At 46.2% G+C, this 16,848-nt stretch overlaps 1 protein-coding gene across 3 annotated transcripts; it reads right to left on the bottom strand.

The window, feature by feature from the left end:
• Positions 1 to 516: 516 nt before the first annotated feature.
• Positions 517 to 14,620, bottom strand: Pglyrp3 (peptidoglycan recognition protein 3). Of its 3 annotated transcripts, none has more exons than XM_041656303.1 (8): positions 14,470 to 14,620; positions 12,645 to 12,754; positions 10,307 to 10,508; positions 7,914 to 8,032; positions 6,889 to 7,041; positions 4,578 to 4,776; positions 2,086 to 2,204; positions 517 to 1,431 (listed from the first exon to the last, which is right to left on the bottom strand). In XM_041656303.1, exons 2-8 carry the CDS (start codon positions 12,715 to 12,717, stop codon positions 1,253 to 1,255), a joined length of 1,044 nt encoding a protein of 347 aa, XP_041512237.1. In that variant the 5' UTR covers positions 12,718 to 12,754; positions 14,470 to 14,620; the 3' UTR covers positions 517 to 1,252. The 3 variants fall into 3 exon arrangements, with proteins under 3 accessions (XP_041512237.1, XP_041512238.1, XP_041512239.1); XM_041656304.1 differs by having other exon boundaries at positions 14,482 to 14,620; XM_041656305.1 differs by having other exon boundaries at positions 14,487 to 14,620.
• Between the last annotated feature and the right edge of the window lie 2,228 nt (positions 14,621 to 16,848).

Genomic DNA, 16,848 nt, shown 5'->3' with positions numbered 1-16,848 from the left:
ATCCACCCAGAAAAGACTGTACTGTCAAAAGTCTCTGACAGAGACTGTGTGTAAATCAGAAACAGCCTGAACCACTGAACAAATCATTCCTTCTCCTGATAACATGCCCAGGAGGCCTTTGGAAAAATGACAATTAGATTGAACAGAGACAATCTAATGACATTCAAGGGCAAGAGTTCGTGAAAAGCAAAGGCCTGAGTAAATGTGAGGTTGGAAAGGCTCACCGTGTTGCAAGAGATGTGTAAACACTCTAAAAGCCTAACCTGGGCACCAAAGGAGCCTTCACAGATGGGGAAACATGCTCATGCATCATTCTCTTTGTGTCCAATACAGCAAGAACCAGCCTGTGTACATCCTTGAAACAGCAATGGGGGAGAGGGGCTGTCCTCTAGGAGGGAGGAGCTGGATGGGGTGCTGCAGGATACAAATGCTCTGAGCCCTCTCTCAGCTCAGCAGGGCCCAGCCAGGCCCAGGCAACCACAGACACTGAACAGCAGCACCTCTGAAAGCAGCTCTGCTTGGTTGGTCTTTGAAGTACTTTGTGGACAAGGCATAGAAGACTGGAGACAGGAGACCGCAGCCAGCTTGTGTCTCCTGGAGGGGCCAGTAGACTGCTGGACCTGTCGAGCAGGGCAGTGATGAAGAAAGTGGGCAGGCGGGAAGGGACTGGGATCAGCTCTTTCATCCAGGTTTTTTGTGTTTTTTGTTTGTTTTTACATCTAACATCTGTAGCATGCAATGTATCAGTCTCAGCTCAGGAACTGTCGTGGGATATGTAGTGACAAAGAAATGTCAGCTGCTGTCCTGGAAAATACGACAACTCAGGGGAAAATAGATATGTCTGAGGGGAATCTCAGTCCTTCAATGCGTATTCAAACATGTACAAGTCGGGTATGTGCAGGAGGGCTGGGCTATGGATGAGCATTGGAGCTGCCAGACAGACCATAGATGACTGCATACAAGACAAGGGACAGATAACAAGGGAAAGAGCCTCACTGGCTGAGCAGGTGGGCGTCCTTTGGAGAGGAAGTTGAACAGAGGAAGCAGCACCCAGACCCTGAGAACGTAAGTGCAAAGCTTGGGAGACATTAGAGGATGTGAATAAGAGAAGATGCTGTAATTGCGATGCAAGAAGGGGAAACTAAGAGAAACAGTGAAAAGAGGACGTGACAGAGGTGCCGAGCCAAGGTGGGAGGTAAGGACGGGTACCCATCAGGACCAAGAGCATCCTCAGATGGGATTGAGGCCTCTCTTAGTGCTTGAAGTGAGGCCATTTCCTGATGATGTCATACAGTGCCTGTCCAGGGGACAGGATGTTGGACACATCACTGTGGCCCATTAGCAGATAGTCGGGAATCAGGTACCCCTCTGCCACAGCACACTGGATCAAGTCCTGGGCAGCTTTCAGGGCAGCTGCATTTGGTGGCTGTTCTGCAAAACACATTTACCCATAATCATTAAGATCTCAAAGCGGCTTGGCTGTGGCAGTGAAAGGCACCCAGATGCCAGTCTCCCCATCTCTCACCCTAGCCTGTCCCACAATTACCAACAATTAATTAGGCATAAAGCAAGGCAAAACTATTTGGTTTCCTAATTCCATCTGGCCAAAATTTCTTTAGAAAATTCAGAAGTGCCCTGGAATATAACATATAGGATGGCACAGTTTCTCAGTATGTCCAGAACAAATACAGCCCATGGGATTATCCTCTGCTTTGCCATCACAGGCAATGCTGCATCCTAACATCATTGCCATGGTTACTGAGGAAGGACACACATTTCCCACATGAGACATAAAGATACCAAAGTTTTCAAAACACATTTTTTTTCACCTTTGCTCTGGGCTTGCCTTGGGTATGGACATAAAGTGGGATAGTCTGGGGTGGATATGGGCGAATTGGAGGCAAATATTCTATTTGGGAGATGCTCCTAGTAGCAGTCATTCTTTACTGAGGGTTTTATAAAATATCCTATTGATGCTACCAGGTACTTCCGGTGTCACAAAGCTGTCCCCATCTGCCTGGTGTTTCCCGAATGTTCCACATGATATCTTATTAGGCAGAACCCTCTGCCCCGTTTATGCCTTACCTACAAAGTTTCCCATGAAGGCAATTCCTAAAGCAATGTCATTGTATCCATAGGTGTGAGAGCCTTCGATATTCCAGCCAACTCCTTCATACACTCCACCATCCTGGCCCACTAGAAAGCTAGGATTGGGTAAAAGGAAACAAGAAAGTCTGAGGAGCACAAGTTTCTTCAGTCATCCCTTCCGACACTAATCTGTCCTTCCATGCATTCATTTATCGCATACTGCTACATGTCCTGTATGTGCCAGTGCGCAGGAGTCAGGAGCAAAGGCACGGCTCCGAACTGTGCCTCCGTCCCGGAGTCAGGAGCAAAAGCACGGCTCCGAACTGTGCCTCCGTCCCGGAGTCAGGAGCAAAGGCACGGCTCCGAACTGTGCCTCCGTCCCGGAGTCAGGAGCAAAGGCACGGCTCCGAACTGTGCCTCCGTCCCGGAGTCAGGAGCAAAGGCACGGCTCCGAACTGTGCCTCCGTCCGGCGCATCATGCCTACCTTCCTTAGCCATTGTGCTTCTCAGAGCCCTGTGCTTCCTCCTTAGGACCCCGACCTCGCTCTTCTCTCCTTCCACTGAGTGCATTCACCCAGACTAAACCATCATTCCCTCCCACAGCTTAAACTACTAGCTATAAAAGCCAACATGTCGAAGAGACTAGTTGCCTGTTGCATTTTCTGCAGCCAGAAAATGAGGTGTCATCCTAAATCCAAGATTTCCCTCTCCTGGCCCCGTTCAACTACTACCCATCACTCATCAATTATGTTTTTTTAGCAAAGTTTCTTACTTCTCCACGGCTCCTGTACAACTGCCGCTATCCAGCTCCGCCTGGGATTGCTATAACAGCACCCTGTTTAGAGTTTTCCCTCCTTCCAACACACTCTTAAAGTCATACCCAGGAGGCTGGAGTGAGGGTTTCACACTTGAGAGTGTTTGATGCTCTTGACCAGACACAGGTTTGGTTACCAGCACCCACATAGTGGCTCACAACCATCTGTAACTCCAGTAACAGGGGGTCTAACACCCTCTCCTGACCTTTGCAGGCACCAGGCGTGCATGTGGCACACACACACGTACATCACAACATGAAAGGGTGTGACTTTCCAAACACTCTCCAGTCCACCTTCACACAAAGACAGTTTTCAGTTTTACTTACAAGATCCACATAGTAGTTGGGTTCCTACAGACCCTACCTCACTACCCTTCTCTTGGAAATCCAGTTTCAGGTTTGAGTGGGGCATGTTCTGTTTCCTCAAAGACACACGCTCTATCTATAGCCCAAGCTTTTGAATATGTTATTCTTCTTTAACTAGACTACTTCCTCTTTGCCAACCAACCCCCACACCTTATTCATGTGCCAATAAAGATGCCCCTCTTCATTAGTTCTTCTCTGACACCTTTCTTTCCTCCAAAGACTTCCGGGCTCATCTTCCCTGTGCCCTGATCTTCTTCCAACACTGGGCTTGACATTCTGCATTGTAATTATCTGTTTATTGTTTCTCTCAAGCCCACAAGAGAAGGGACCATATCAATCTCGCCTAGTGTTAGACAGAGTAGGCACCCAATAAATGCTAGTTACAAAATTAGTTGAGACATGAGTGGGAGCCTCACCCAGTTACAGCCATGTCAGTGTTGGTAACAGCACACCACACATGGAGGTGGGCAGATTCCACTGTAGGTTTACAAGTTGAGGAACAAGAATCAGCTCACCTGGTGTTTTCCAGTTTGTGATTTTCAAGTTTGTAGTCAGTTCCCTATTACCTGCTGTGACCATAGCAAGACTACAAAAAGTCCTGGAAAATGAAGCATGTTCTCTCCTACATACAGAGGCTGCCCTTACGAAGAGATGGGGGCCGATACAGCTAGAATATCAGTGGCACACTGCAGAAGCAAATCCATCTGAGACCAGTCACAAGATTCGTTGTGTAAGTCCTGGACAAATAACTGAGGTCCCTTGTACTCTAACCCTGAGTCCCATCTGTGACAGCACAGGCATCTCCCTAATGTCTTCTGTATCTCATTAGATTAATAATGTTTCTTTAATTTAATCCTGGCACGAAAGGAACCATGAAAGAATAATCTCAATCCCTGTCTTCAAACAGGAAATGTACTCCCTACTGTAGAGATGAACAGGAGCCCAGAGGGCTTGGTTAAAGGTGCTGTGTGGTGAGCAGCAGAAGATTAGCAAGGCTCTAACGTCAGAGAGAACAAGCTGGAGCTGGCCAGGACCATCACCCCTTATTGGTTAGGACAGGGTACCTAAGACGGCACACCCCTACTCTGCCCACCATGCTTTCCCACCACCCCTTCTGCAGTATTTTCAGTCTTTCTGATCTGGAAGGACTGGAGAACATGCCTGAGAGGTCAGGTAGCCCAAACTGTGACCTGAATGTTACCCAGTTCAGATTCTCACGAGAATAAGGTGTGGGGCCCGTGTAAGACACCTGGGCTCCCGTAGCTTTGCCCTCCACTGCGCTGAAGCCACAGGGCCATCTCCCACTTACTGATATGCAATGTCACAGAAGTCTTGATGGTCTATGTGAAAAGACTGTATGTCTCTGACACGAGTCAAGCAGTCCACGGACTCATTGCAGCTTCTCCCCGCGGTGTGGATGATGATGACGAATTTGGCTGGCAGGTTCATCTGAGAGCAGTGTGTCTCTCTGGCTTCCCACGCAGACCGTGGGGTGATACTGGGGCATGCTGCGGTAAAATAAAAAACCAAGGGGATGAAAATTTGCTTGGTACACTTGTGAACCAAGAAACAGCCAAAGGCCAGTTCGCACCAGTCTCTCACCAGTGCTCTACGTGTGACTTGGTAGGAGTTTGGAAAGGCCAGGCACCCGGATCAGGACACTCGAGTAAAAAGCATGGATTCTAATGATGTAAGAACCAATATGAGATCAGAAAGAGACAGACTGGTCAGACAGAGGCATGATTGTTTTCTTCACAACACAGGATGTCTACATGCTTACAAGTGTGCCATACAATAAGGTGGGACTGTGCAAATCAACTCAGCTGATGTGGAAATAATATACAGTCTACAAAGAACTCACAATGTTAATGAACTATCATTGTGAGCAAAAGGGTCAAGCCCACGATGGGGAAACCCATGGAAACAGCTGACCTGAGCTAGTGGGAGTTCACTGACTCCTGACTGACAGCCAGGGAACCTGCATAGGCCCAAACTAGGCCTTCTGAATGTGGGTGACAATTGTGTGGCTGGGACAGTCTGTGGGGCCACTGACAGTGGGACCAGAATTTATCCCGAGGACTTGAACTGACTTTTTGAAGCTCATCCTCTTTGAACAAATACCTTGCTCAGCCTAAATATTGGGGGGAGGGGAGGCGCTTAGTCCTGTCTCAAAGTGATGTGTCAGACTTTCTTGACTCTCCAAGGGAAGAAAGCCTTACCCCCTCTAAGGAGAGGATGGTGGTGAGGTGGGTGTGAGGTTGGGTAGGGGGAGGAGGGGAGGAAATGGGAACTGGGCTTGGTATGTAAAATGAGAAAAATATTGTCTTAAAATAAATGAATGAATAAGGTGGAAATATAAAAAAGAAAAATACTACCAGCTCAAAAGTAAGAAAATTTTTATTTAGAGATTTATAATTTCAAAAAAAATTTTTTAAATATCACTGGATCAGAGAGAAAGGCTGTGTTAGCAGAAAGCTAAGCTGCTAAAAGTGCTAATTAATTTGATTGGTTTTAATTTACTGAACATTCTTTCTAAGCTAGTACATTATTTTCATTATTTGGTTTCTTAGAATAGTCATTCTCGTATCAGCATTGCCTGTATATTCAAATTTTTCTAAGCACCACAGTCATGGAAAAGGTGGCTGGTTTTGGAAAGGTGGGGGTAAGTGTGTGTGTGTGTGTGTGTGTGTGTGTGTGTGTGTGGCTGTGGTTGTGTGTGGCGAATGAGTGTGGGTGGGTGTGGGTGTGGGTGTAGGGGGTGTCAGAGTGAATGTGTGCAGGTGTGTGTGGGTGTGTGGTGGTGAGTGTGTGTGGGTAAGTGTGTGGAGGTGTGGGGTGAGTGGGGGGGTGTGGGGGTATGGGTGTGTGTGAGAGTGTGGGTGTGGATGGATGAGTGGGTGGGGGTGTATTGAGTGTGTGAGTGTGTGTGGGTGTGTGAGTGTGCAGGGTGAGTGGGTTGTGTGGGTGTGTGTATGTGGGTGTGAGGGTGTATGGGTGTGGGTGTGGGATTGTGTAGGTGAATTGTGTGGGTGAGTATGGGGATGGTGGGGGTATGTGGGTGAGTGTGTGTGTATGTGGGTGGGTGGGGATGAGTGGGTGTGGGGGTGTGTATACTCCATTGCACACCCTACTTCCCCCTCTCCCTTCCACACTTTCTAACACACTTCATCTGTTGCTTGTTCATGCTCTTACCTTCCTCACTGAAGCACGGGTTCCTTCATGGAGAGAGTTTTGTCTGACTTTTTTCACAGATGTGCAGTAAATCTGAAGGCTTCGTGCTTCTTGTAGACTCAGAAGAAACTGAGTACACATATATTTGTGGCAAGAATGGGTCTGTGACAACACCACATTGTCTGGAAGGATGGAGAGGCCAAGGAAAACATGGTCCTTAACTTCTCTGACTACTAGGGATGTCATTCAGTAGTGGAGTGCTCGCCCAGCATGTCCAAGCCCTGATCAAATCCTCACTGACAAAAAAGTACTAATAACTTCCCTGATTTCATAGCTGTGACATGTGAAATGTTCTTGGCCCAAGAAACCCTTGGGAGCCTATCAGGAAAATTCTCCCAAATGCAGTCGGGGGCAGTGTAGAGACATGTGGACTGGGCTGAAGGCCTTACCTTTCTTGGGCATCTCTGAATGTTGAGGAATCAAGCAGGTTTCTTCTTTTAAGAGCAGTGGCTGGATGTACTGGGGTGACAGGTAGCCATTCTGGACGGCATGGTTGATCAGGTCCTCTGCAGCTGATAAAGCGGCAGGAGTGGGGCTGTTGCCTTCGTGAGAGTAACATGAAAGAAAACCTGTCAGGAGAAACTCCAACCCGGACAGCAGCAACAGGGAGGGCCGAGACACCTCCTGTGAGTGACTGGTAGACAGGAAGAGAAAAGACATACAGAAAGCCTGAGAGAGAAAAACTACTTGGTCAGAACTCCAGGGAACCAAAACTAGGAACCTCTTCTAAGGGCCAAACTGAGACTATTTATTCTGCCTTTAAATAAAGGTTAAAAATCAGCTGAAAGATACGTGGGGAGAGACTTGCTTGACCAAGTCAGAAGGACCCTAACCTGTGGGAAAGGGTGATGGTGTTTACTGAGTGACTGCAGGATCAGGCGCGCCTTAAACTCTTTTCTATCTGTTAACCCACGTAATTCTTGCGGAACCTCCCTAGAGCACTTGCTATTAAGATCCCCAATAAAGGACAGCTTGTGGGCGGCTACCTCTCACTGATGTTAGCCTTCAACACCACCCCTGCACTCTGTTCTGCTCCGGTTGGAAGTGGACGGTCAAAAACTCCCGACTCCAACTTTGCCTGCTCACCTCTTTTTTGCCTCTATCAACAAAGATACTGAAGAAGAAATAATCCATGCTGTTTGCCTCTGGCAACTAAAATATCAATGGTAGGATGATTCAGATTCCATTGACCATAACTGTGAACCCAACGCCCAAGGCAACTGCAGCAATATATTAACAAGAATAGACCAAAAGAGGACAAACTGCATCTCACAGAGCGCCACTGCAGGAAGGATTTCCAGAGACAGGGATATCAGAGATGGTACCTACAAGGCAGGCTAAAAGATGTGACTGTGGAGGCAAGAGGTGAATTAAGGGTGCAGGCACCTTCTGAGTCTGGAGGGATGACCATTACCTATTTTACTGCCGAAGAAGGCAATGCCCAGGGAGACATTACTGTAGCCTGGAGCATGCAAGCCTTGGACATGCCAACCGACACCTTCATACACATTGCCATCGTCCCCAACCAGGAAGCTGCCAAGCAAAAAAAAAAAAAAAAAAATGCAGGTTTAGTGGTAAACCTCTGTATCGAGGAAATTCACTTTCCTAAAGTGGTCCTAGAGGCTCATAAAAAAGTGAAGTTTTGATAATATAATAATGAACGACAAAAGAAACAATTTTGGGCAGCCTAAAGAAATAGGATTGTATTTCAATTTTGGTTTTGTCTTCCATTACAGGTGTTTTTGAGACTCACTTAAAAATAAGGAAAGGAAGGAAGGAAGGAAGGAAGGAAGGAAGGAAGGAAGGGAAAAAGGAATGTGTCACCTCCACCTTTAATCCCAACACTCTGGAAGCAGAGGCAGGAGGATCTCTATGAGTTCGAAGCCAGCCTGGTCTACAAAGCTAGTTCCAGGACAGCTGGGACTGTCACACAGAGGAATCATACCTACAAAAAAAAAACAATAATCACTTTGTTCAAAGTGGAATTTGAATGTGTGACTCTCCAGGAGCTGAAGACACTATCTTTCCCTCCTGGTTAATTCATTTTATTGCAGTTGTTATTTGGGAGTGGACAGCCTTTGAAACATGATCTCTCCCTGTTACCTAGGCTAGCCTGGAACTTACTGCATAGCCTCAGCTGGCCTTGAGGTCACTGAAGTCCTCCTGCTTCAGCCTCCTAAGAACTGTGGTTACAGTCGGGCACCACGACATCCAGCATAGTCCACCATGCTCTTGTTTTTAACCATAGGACCAAGCACTTGAGCCTTCTTTAAAACAATTGGCTACAACTCAAGAATTTCCTTAAGCCCACTCCTCACAGATCCTGTAGACTCTTAGTCACAGAAATATATTTTGTTTTGTTTTATTAAGTTTATTTTAAAATCATGTCTATATTTTTTATTCTACCCCTTCTTTTATTTCTGCCCATTCTGCTGTTCTCTACTTTCCAATCCACCTTGAAAATGGTGTTTCATAACTCTTGCTAGATTCAGCAGTTTACTAGACTGTGAATTCCAACACAAACTGAAAGCAGCAAGAACACTTTCTAGGGTCAAGTGAAACCCTGCTCACCTGAAGGCTCTGTCACCTGACACCGAGAATCAGGTACCCACCACTTCACTGCTCTTTGGTGTTTCCAGCAGGTTCCTCTGTCACTCCCTACATCTGCAGTAACCACACTATCAAAAGGAGGTATGCATTGTCACTGCAGAAACCTGATTGTTTAGAGACAGAGCCATCGAAATCACCAAGAAACACCATGACTAGAATAAGCAACACTTCAGGAACAACAATGTGGTAATGGGGACAGGGACAGGCAGATAAACTGTGTCTAACAATGTGGTGATGGGGACAGGGACAGGCAGATAAACTGTGTCTAACAATGTGGTGATGGGGACAGGGACAGGCAGACAAACTGTGTCTAACAAAGTCAACACAGCTTCCACCGAGGACTGAGCAGAGATCCCTAGCATACAGATGCAGGTTACACGGCCTGTCTCCAGCTGTTCTTGCATTCTGAGGCTTCAGTCTGAAAGTGTGTGGAAGCACAGACCATCCTTTTCAAAATGGAGTCTTTACAACTTCTTTCTATTTGTTTTTTAACCCCCATCCCTGCTCTTTCTCTAAATATATTTGCGAGCTTTCTCTTTCTTGAGGCTAATGAGAAAAACTTGGGGGCCTTGCATAGAACCCTCAGAGTAGATAGTCTTCATGCCTTGTGCTCATTTGAACATGGGCTCTCCCCACCATTCCCTGTCCCCTGTCCACTCATCCCCTTGTGATACCCAGGGTACTAAATGGAAAAACATATCATAGGTATGAGCACTGACTGGAAGAGAAGGGGCCTGGGCCATATTAACATGCAGTCTCAACACAATTCTGAACCCATGTCCCTTGATGTGCCGCTTTAAAGAAATTCTTTGGTGTCCATAGACTATGGCATTCTCATTTATGTAATAAAGATAGCAATAGGAGAAAGACAGACTCTCTTCTCCTTCTGCTCCTAACTGGTTGATAGCAATGAAGCCCTTGTGAGCCATCATGGTGGGGGCTCCTGGGGTGGCTGCAGTGGTTTTGTAACCGTCTGTGTGTTCTTTCAAGATCACCCAGCATAAAAGCACCCACAGGGCTGTTCCTCCTAATGGCTTCTGGATTTTGTTTGAGTTCTTTTTTTTTTAACACTTTTCAGTCATCAAAAACACAACACAAATGAAGCCCAGAAGATGGGAGATACAGAATAAGGAAAACCAGGAGAATTCTATGAGGGATAGCCTTGAGTGTGGGTTTGGAGACCCGGCGCCCTCTTACTTGAAGGCCACATCACACCAGCCTTTGTTATAGATGGAATGGGACTGTAGGACTCGCACCATTCGGCTGCAGCTGGCCTGATCTCGGCACTTCATCCTGCTGAGCTGCTCTGTGATGAGGTAGGCCACGGGCAGGCTCAGCGGCACACTGCAGGTGAGGGAGCTCGCCCCCCACTCTTTCCGGGAAACTATGGTAGGACTGCCTGTAAGAGAAACCACAGATTAGCCTGCAGCAGACCATGCCCAAGCACTAGCTCCCCCACTGGGACATCTGGAAGCCCTGGGAGGGGGGGGCTTCATCAGCCACCGCTGCCCATTCTCATCTCTATAGCCCAGCTTGGGCTCAGTACTCACCTGGACCTGTCCTCAGCCTTGTCAAGTGGTCCGGTTAGTGGGGGTAACTGCTGATGTTGGGAACCTATTTGTAGCTGCAAGGGTGTAGCTTGAGCAATAAGGGGTCCAAGGACCCAAGAATGAGACAATAGAAAATGATCTTTATTAAATATCTCTGAGGACAATCACAGTGATCCATATATTTCTGTCCAAGAACTGGTATATACTTCATAAATTAAGTTTACTCAAGATAATGACAGCCATCTTGGTATGTGGCACCCATGGGTCTGTTGGTAGGTATGCAGGTGACCCATAGAAAGCAACATTGTTCTGATTAGGGACCAGGGAAGGCTTCAGTGACCCTAGGGCTGGGTTGAGTGAAGGCAGATGTAATGAAAGCCTCACTACGGCAGGAGACAAGGACCATAAATCCTACAGGACCCTCAGAGGTAAAGCAGAGCCATCAGCCAGTGAGTATGGCAGACACAAAGCAGAACCAGGCAACTAACTGAGGGCTAATTCAACTCACTGCCACCCTCGGGCAAGCTACTTCCCCATCAGACCTTAGTGTCCTCATGCACACCATGAAAAGATCAACCATGCACTCTTTGATCTGCGAGTTCTTCAACTCTGTATGTAACCCAGTAACATGTCTACCTAAGGGTAGAAAGCAGAGAGCTAGCTAAATTGTGTCAGACAACATGAAAATTTGTCCGGCATTTAAGAAGTACCAAACTCAAATTCATGTAACTCAACAGAATTCACATATATTTACTTGAGGCCCAATCACTTTATAAAATTATAAAGGCAACCCTGCGCCGACATAATTGGTATTTATTTACAAACATAAACTCTGGACGGGGTTAACTTGATGATGGTGGTGATGATAGGAATGGTACAGCGGTTAGAGCTACAAATTACCTCACCGCCATGATCTGAACGATGTGCTAAACCTTTACAGTCAGCTTGAATAGACGTGGAATCATTGACGAGACCAGTCTCTAGGCATGTCCGCAGGGAATTGTCCAGATTAGGTTAGTTGACTGGGAAGCTCGACCCTTATTGAAAGCAACACATTCCGTGAGCTGGGGTAGCAGCTGAATGAGAGGAATTCACTGCTCTCGGCTTCACAGATGTGGAATGCAGTTGTTTTGTTTTGAGACAGGGTTTCTCTGTGTATCTCTGGCTGTCCTGGAACTCACTCTGTAGATTAGGCTGGCCTCGAACTCACAGAGATCTGCCTGCCTCTGCTTCTGCCTCCTAAATCCCAGAATTAAAGGCGTGCACTACCTCCACCACCACCCAGCTCACAGCTGTAGAAACCAAATGCCTTAAATTCCTGCCACTGTATCTTTCCACACGTGTGCGCGCGCACACACGTGCGCGCACACACACACGCACACACGCACACCACATGTGCGCATGTGTGTGGCCTAAAACTGCAAGCCCAAGTAAATCCTTTTCTCAAATATTTTGTCACAGAAAAGCAATCAGTACAATACCTAATTAAATCCCCAGTAACAGATCAGTGATTCTTTTTCATAAATGCCTACATGTAAGAATACAGATAAAGAGGTGACTTGCTGTCACCCTGTAGCTTCCATGATGAGATTTTTCCCCTTCCTATTTTTTCTTTTTTTCTTCTTTTTCTCTTAAATTTTATTTTGTTTTATTTTGGGGTGGGGAGGGAGATGGGTGGGATCGGGTAGCATGATGTGAAAGACACAAAGAATAAGTAAAAATTAAGTAATTAAAAACAATGCTAAGAAGTGGCTGATATCCTTCTCATTTCACTCGTGTGATTAAGGTCACATGCTAACCTGCAGAAGATAACAACAGCTTGCAGGACACCAATGCCAATCTGTCAGTTCCAGAGCAATGCGACAAGTGACAAAGGCACACATGTTCTAGTAAAGACAACACGGGGAGCGTTTCTGTTTCTCCACACGAGGACGGTTGTGTGTCAGTCAGCAAGGGCACTTCTGATAAGAAGAAAGAAAACTTACCGCACACCAGGAGACCGAGAGCAGAGAAAACAAGGAGCCTGGGCAGCATCTTCAGGTGGTCCCGGGATCCCATCAGCGAGTCTTACCAACAGTCCTGGGGTGTACTAGCCCTGGAGAACACAGACAGTTACCATGACTGTGCTAACTGCACAGCACCCTGTCTGTTTCCCTACTCTCCGAGTGCCTCCTGAGGGCTAGCACTTGGCTCAGGCTTCTCGGGGTCACCCGCACACCCCAGCTGTTCCACAGATATGAGGAGCCTAATGACCGTAGCTAGCAGTTCTCCACAGTCACTTTCTACAGCCCAGGAGACACCTGCTCCTTGCAGTCAACATGGCTGATATTGAGTCTTCCAAGGCAGACAAATACAATTTCTAAAGTCCTTTGGTAGCAGTAATAAGGACCCTGTATAGATATTTTCATTTCTAATGTGGCAGTTTTATATTTGGCCCTTATGAAATCCCTGTAAGACAATTATCATGAAGACTATTTTTTAAAACAGAGAATACACAGCACTGAGTGACAAGTAGAGGCAGGAACGATTTCTATCACATGACCTATTGGACAATCACAAGTAGGGAAAGTCATATAGTTAAGTTTCCTATCCCAAGATTTCAGAGAAATGAGCAGTCAATCTCTGCTCTAACATGGAGATAAAAACCAGCTATTCCCACTCACTGAACACATCCTGTGGTCCAGATGCTGTGTGAGGATCTTTAGACACTTCAGTAAGTTTCACAGTCACCTGGGAGAGCGTATGTCTTAAATCACATGTCCAAAATTCTCAGATGAGTAGGGACAGAGACTACCCCTCTCAGCCAGATCTGCCTCTCTCCAGGGCTTCTAGTGGAAACCCCAGTCTTGCAGTTGTTTCTATTGGTGGAGAGTCTCAGAACTGGAGATAAAGTGAGGATGACTTTGGTGTGCCCCGACCCACGAATCTTGTTTGCGTTTGTAGGCAGAAATGAACTTCTTACTCATGCTCAGTGTGACATATTCACTCACTTTGTTGCCAACCAAGTCTTCAGCTTTCCCCAGTTGAGAAACAATGCAGGGGGTGTGGAGGAAAACGTCACAGGCCTCACCCTGCTCTATCTTGACGCTACAATTGACACCTCCAGATGGAAATGTTTAATGTTACAGCCTAAGGATTGAGCATATGAAGGATTCTCGAGCAACACAAAAACATCAAATAACATACAAACTCCCATTCCATCAGGAAACTCTCCTACTGCCACCAACCCACCTCAGATGAGCCTATCATAACAGGGCAGCACCTCGTATGCATGGGAGAGAAAACCAGTGTCTTTATTAACCAACAGAGACAAGAACCAGCTTGCGAATGGCAGAACCCCTGCCAGCTAGCCTCCCAGAAAACTGCTAGAAAACAATGCCAAAGGAAGTTTGGATTCTGTTCGTGTAACCTTTTTACTTCCCTAACCATGACTTCTAATGTCACAAGCCATACCTCAGCCTTGTTGAACTATACACCTGAACTCTGAAAGATGAAAACACGCCTGACCTTGCAGGCCGCTGAACTGATGGGCTCTGCCTACTCTCTGACTGGCTCACATTGCTATGCATCCTCTATACATAAAAGAAACAGTAGTAAAGTCTCAAGGAAGAAATTGTGTAGAGGTAAATCCGCAATCAAATGTTCATGCAAATAGATAAAGGACTGCTAGTACCTAATTCATCTAGAAAAGAAGAGAAAGTGTTCCTGTTTGGAGGACAGCTTAAACAAGAGAGATAGAACTTCTTCACCATGTTTAGACAGCCTCTGAGTGTAGCCTCATAAGGAAATCGGGCATCTGTAGAAGCTCACATTCGGAAATACCTGACCTCCTGTTGTCCCAGCCCAGCAGAGCAGAGTGCAGTCTCCTCTTATTGGCTGTTTGTTTCCTTCTTTAGCCGAGGCCTCCAGTCCCTGCCCCTTCTTCTGCAGGTGTCTCCTCCTCCAGCCTTTGCTTTCTGTACCTCTGGACAGACACTCCTTCCCTGGGAATACAGCACTGGCTTCACAAAGAAGAGCTGACAGTGAGAAGTCCCCTAACAAAAGCTAGACGGAGGCCTGGGGCTTGTGGCTTCCTCACTGCTCTGAGTGGAAGCAATGAAATAAGGCTGGGGCTTACAGCACCTGGGGAAAACCCCGTGAATAACCCAGGTTCCTCCTCCCTGGGCAAGACCTGGATTGCCACATACTTTAGAGTGTCTTCCTTATAGCTCCCCTCAATAACCCTACCACACTCTGGGGAAACGAGGTCTCAAAGACCATTGATTGTTATCTAGACAATAGTTCTCGGTGACATCTTCTAGTTGTAGAGATGGAAAAGGACAGGTGCACTTGCTGTCCTGGGACCAGGATCTAGTCCTAATTTGATTGGATGCATATTCTGCTTTTGCTTTGCCTTTTCTGGTGCTTAAATGGTTCCTCTCCCGTGACCACAGCACAGCACCGCAAACACATCAAGACAGTTGTTTCAGTATGCACCAGCAGAGATAACTCCTTAACAAAAAAAGGCCCTTTTAAAAGAATCCCTCCCTTTGGGTGGCCTGAACTTATAGACCTTACATTGGAAGACAAGAGTTTTCCTCAATTTTGCATGTGATTGGTAGAGTGTATTCACTAAAAGGGGATATACACCTTTCAACCTTGTAATGACACCATCTATTAAGGGCTGTATCATTTGCAAAGCATTTCCACAAACATCACCAGGTGTCATTAGGGTACATAGTGGCTCCGCCTTCTACCTGCACAAGGGGAATCTAGAGTAACTGTGTTCATTTCTGGTCACATTTTTAAAATTTATTTATTTAGCCTGCATACACACCCGAAGAGGGCACCAGATCTCATTACATATGGTTGTGAGCTACCATGTGGTTACTGAGAACTGAACTCAGGACCTCTGAAAGAGCAGCCAGTGCTCTTAACCTCTGAGCCATCTCTCCAGCCCTAATTTCTGGTCCCATTTAAGGAACCTGAAATCTAGAGAAAGCTTGCCATGACTTAATATCCGAAATATTTGGAGCCAGCAGCAAAGGTGGAAGTCTCATCACGGCACTGAACTCACCAGACATTAGACACCCCTATTTACTTCTCTGGGCCTGTTTCCTCAGCTGCCAGGTAGAAATACAATGTTTACACAACTGTCGTGAAGTTTCATGAATGCTCAAAGCGTGTGCGCAAAGGAAGGACTCCACAAAGGCTGGTAAGGTGGGACGCTGCCTCTGCAGCTCTGCTCTTGTTGATTTCAAACCCAGGTACACTTCCTTCTGCCATCCCCTCACCTGCTCTTCATCCAGCCCAGCACCAACTTGCCTGAGCAATCCGGGGGCTCTTAGGGGAGACCCATTCAGTCAAAATGACACTTTAGGTATTCTAATAAAGCAATAGAAAATACCAAGGAGTTCATTCCTTGGGCTCCTGGGATTCAATATGCATCCATTTAACACTTAGTGGAAATGACACACAGGAGGAACTGGGTGTTCTGTATGGAAGGGCAGGTGAGGGTCCTGAGTCTGCCAGGAGCTGGTCTACTGGGATGTGTGTGGTGCTGAGCTACTGGAATCTCCATCCCTCACTTCTTAGCATCTTCAGAGTGGTGCTATGCCAGGGCTACTATTATTTTTCATGCATTTAGTATAATGCTGTGTTAGAGGAAGTTTCTCCAGCATTTTTTTCCAGTTATATTCCTTTTCTAGGAAAGGCAGAATAGGTTTTTCTTCGTTATTTACTTCCAAGTTTTTAGCCAAAGAAGTGAATTCAAGGGGCCTCCTAGTATTTTCCTACCCCCTAACTTTGGGGTTTTTGGGTCCTCTTGAACGAACAGACTTAAAGCTAATGATCAGACCCACTGAAGTTATTGTTGTTGATGTAAGAATTGTTCCATTAGAATTGGTGTCAAAATTTTCTAATTAGACAGCACAAATCTCCCAATTGCTTTTTATGGAACTTGAGAAATAGTTGCCAGCCTTATTCAGTGATTCTCAACCTGTGGGCCATGACCCCTTTGACAAACCTCTATCTCCAAAAATATTTGCACTACGATTCATTAACAGTAGCAGAATTATAGTTATGAAGTGGGAACGAAAAGAATCTTGTGGTTTGGGGTCAACACAGCATGAGGAACTGAATTAAAGGGTCCCAACATTAGGAAGGTTAAGAACCATATTAAGGCCCTTATTGCTACCTAATATCTAAAAT

Source organism: Microtus oregoni, unplaced genomic scaffold, assembly GCF_018167655.1.
Source record: "Microtus oregoni isolate MIOR12 unplaced genomic scaffold, Mior012 000007F_ref0000211, whole genome shotgun sequence".
Lineage (NCBI taxonomy): Eukaryota > Metazoa > Chordata > Mammalia > Rodentia > Cricetidae > Microtus > Microtus oregoni.
This window is presented reverse-complemented; position numbering and strand designations above follow the sequence as displayed.

Excerpts from the sequence above, each read along its gene's own strand:
- Pglyrp3 (XM_041656303.1), bottom strand. The coding sequence starts at position 12,717 with ATGGGATCCCGGGACCACCTGAAGATGCTGCCCAGGCTCCTTGTTTTC. Across the intron at positions 8,033-10,306 it reads TGGTGTGATGTGGCCTTCAA|CTTCCTGGTTGGGGACGATG; the intron begins GTAAGAGGGCGC and ends TTTGCTTGGCAG. Across the intron at positions 2,205-4,577 it reads TTCTGTGACATTGCATATCA|CTTTCTAGTGGGCCAGGATG; the intron begins GTAAGTGGGAGA and ends ACCCAATCCTAG.